Source organism: Carlito syrichta, unplaced genomic scaffold (assembly GCF_000164805.1).
Source record: "Carlito syrichta isolate Samal-C Ts95f unplaced genomic scaffold, Tarsius_syrichta-2.0.1 Scaffold315804, whole genome shotgun sequence".
Classification (NCBI taxonomy): domain Eukaryota; kingdom Metazoa; phylum Chordata; class Mammalia; order Primates; family Tarsiidae; genus Carlito; species Carlito syrichta.
Window position 1 is genome coordinate 346,373 of NW_007259900.1, and position 3,182 is coordinate 349,554.

The window sequence follows — 3,182 nt, forward strand, 5'->3', positions numbered from 1 at the left end:
AGAAATATGAGAAGTGGCAAACTGAGAGGGAAGTTACATCTTTCCTTCTATGGGAAGTACAAATCCCCACAAATCACTAATATAGTGATTAAAATAATAAAATCTAATTTTACTCAAATCAAAATGAAAGCTCAAGATGTTTTCTTAAAAAACAGAAAAGTCACCTAGTTTAATATAATCATAAACTATAAAGGCTTCAGCATATCTTCAACACTTACCTCTTCTGGAGTGATCACCCCTGTTTCCTTAAACTTTGATTCCTAAAGGAAAGCAAAAACAGTATTATGTCATCTTTTATTTTCAATTAAAAATGTTTTGGGGAAAGACATTTGCCAGTACCCTTCTAGGCAATGGAAACATGTACAAATACATATATAGAGATCTTTATCTACATCTCTTTCTATTTATATGTATCTATTTCACTGGTACCTGACTACAGGAATATACATGTCTAATGTAGGAAAAAGACATGAAAAGAATTATACTACTATGTGATCAGTGTCATCTATGTAAACATTCAAAGGTTTAAATAAAAATGAAGCCTCACGGTGGTTCTGTGAAATGAACAAAAGTTTTTATTTTACAGCACAGCACAGCAAGCATGTCTTAGAGATGTTTAGACATCTTACAATTCAGCCAATGTCTTCTGTAGACATACATAGTATTATAAATCATTTAACATTTTCCCATTATTCTCACCTCCACCAAGATACTGACACAATATTCTCTTCTCTATAGCAAGGTTGCTAATGACTACATTTTTCTAAACTTTAAGTTATATGTAAAATTTTGTGGTAGAGTCTACAATAATGTAAAGTCTCACTTCTGAACATCATTCATTCAACAAATATGTGCCAGGCACTATGTGAGGCAATAGGGATAAAGTGTAAATATAACAGACCCAAATTCATTCTTGCCTTATAAGGAATTTTTACTCTAATTGAAGAAAAGCCAAATGGCAATGAATGCCATATTACCAAAAAAATGAAGCAGAGAGGGAATTGTGGGGTACTGGGGGAGAGATAGTCACTTAAAACAGAATGGTAAGAGAACAGAGTCATTGAGATGACTTGAAAACCTTAAGGAAAGGAAAAACCCATAAGGATGTGGGGGGAAGCATATCAGGCAGAGGGAAGAGCACGCAAAATCCTGGAACCAAGAGTGTGCTTGATGGAATAAGAAAGAGGCCAGGTTAGCTTAAGCAAGAATGATCATGTGATACAGAAGAAGATGAAACTGGGGCCTTTCCCCATCAAGAACAGCCTTAACGATGATTGTAAGAACTCTGGCTTTTACTGCATGTACAGTCTCCAAAAAACCACAATTTTTCTTAATTTTTATTTGCTAGGGGAAGGCCATTATTTCTTTCCTGGAGATTTTGTTTATCTCCTTGCTGTCATTAGCAGGAAACTACAAAAATTCTCTCAGTTTGCACAGGAGTGACAAAGGGAGGGTCATTAATTGTGCTTTCCTTTTTACTAAAAGTATATACCATACATATTGACATGCTAACACTTCCTATTCACTTTGGCGAACAAGTTGAATTAGTCCTCAAAACATAATTCTATGTCATAAAGTTAATACAATAAAACTGGCCTATAAAATAGCTATTTCATATGTAATTTGGGAAGTATTTTGCTCCTCTCTTCCTGAAACTAAAAATTGTAACAATTGTGTATAAAAATGTATATACCTACAAAGACATGCTATCCTAAAAAGGTAATATGTAAAAGAAGCAGTTGAATCAAATGTCAAAATTATTTAAAAATTTTAAATAGTTAAGTGAGTAATCTTAATTAACTGTCATAGTAAAAAATATAAGCAAAGCAAGAGCTGGAATTCTCATTTATAGTCATTTCCGACTTTTTTCTTTTGTGTGTGTGGGGGGCATTCCTCTCCCCCACATCTCCCCCTCCATCACACCCTGGTACGAGCAAGACCCCCTCTCGACTTTCTTCTTACTTGGCCAACAACGAATTGTTTTAAAAGGAGTCTTAGAAATAACATATTAAAAAAGTACAGACCTAACATTTCCCTCTGTCACAGAAAGAGAGCAAAGTCCACTACTCTTCCAGAATATCAGAATATTTTATCCCACACCGAGACTGGTAAAATTCTAATTGAAAACTGAAAAAATAAAAACTAAGAAAGAATTTGCAATTCATTTACTAACGCTGCTCACTTTTCAAGAAGCAAAAACAAACAAAAAAACTAAGAATCACCAAAAAAAAAAAAAAAAAACTCCAAGAGAGTTTAAAAGTTTTTCTTATAAAAGAAAAACTTGAAGGCAGTTCCAGAAATTTACCTTTGAAAATAAGAAATCAATCAGTCACTGCTTTTAATAGCTATCCTGTTACAACATTTACTTTGAAAATGCTGTACTGTTGCCCATATACAAAAAATTATATATACGGAAGGACCAAGCTGCTCCTTATCATCACTGGTCTAAGGTTAATAACCAGCAGCGGCTATCTTAAAAGTTTGGCAGAAAGAGGCTTGGCTTGTCGGCTGGGTTCAAGGTTACTGAATGAGACAATGTTGCAAATTTCACCTCGTTCCTCTGAAATCCAAGCCAGTTAGGGCTTCAGTCACAACTCACCTATCTCGGACTTATAACTAGAGACGGTCTATGAAATTTGAAAGAAGAAAAAAAAAGGAGGGATACCTATGTCATTGCAGCACGAAATACTGTTCTCACTAAAAATAACAATAAGCAGAGTCCTTGTTTAAAAAGTCTAAAAGACTTCCGACGTCAGAATTCAGGGTTCCTAAAGCTGCTCACCTGCCCACCACCTTCCAACCCGACGTACCCAGGCGCGCAGTTATGACGGGTGAGGACAGGAACACACACACTGAGCGTCGCTGCAGCGCACCCCTGAAGAGCCAGAAAGCCCTCAAGAAAAGCCGGGTGAGACCGCGGGCGGGGGCCGCGCCTTTTCCCCGTGTCCCACCCTTGCCACCTTCCTCCTCCTTTCCCCGCCGGCGAAGAAGGGAGGGACGCCTCGGCGCCCAGTCCTGGCAGAGTTGAGCGTGTGCCTGACAGCCCCTGGCAAGCCCGGCCTGGCTTACCTTAAGGACCGGGGTCAGGTACTCGGCGACTTCCAGTGCCTTTCCCTTCACCGTGTTAATCACATTCTGCATCCTGGGGCCGGAGTGGCGGCCGGCCCCCCGGCGGGGGGGGG

General features: G+C 38.6%; 2 protein-coding genes across 2 annotated transcripts in view; one reads left to right on the forward strand and one right to left on the reverse strand.

Moving 5' to 3' along the window:
* The window catches only part of ATG3 (autophagy related 3), a 37,648-nt gene extending 34,478 nt beyond the window's left edge, over nt 1-3,170 (reverse strand). The window contains exons 1-2 of the mRNA XM_008073289.1: nt 3,070-3,170; nt 219-260 (exon numbers count right to left, since the gene is read on the reverse strand). Coding sequence (XP_008071480.1) covers nt 219-260; nt 3,070-3,141 — 114 coding nt within the window. The 5' untranslated portion in view covers nt 3,142-3,170. The remainder of the gene's footprint in view (nt 1-218; nt 261-3,069) is intronic.
* The window catches only part of SLC35A5 (solute carrier family 35 member A5), a 19,905-nt gene continuing 19,568 nt past the window's right edge, over nt 2,846-3,182 (forward strand). The window contains exon 1 of the mRNA XM_008073288.2: nt 2,846-2,908. The gene's annotated coding sequence lies outside the window, so the exon portion shown is untranslated. The remainder of the gene's footprint in view (nt 2,909-3,182) is intronic.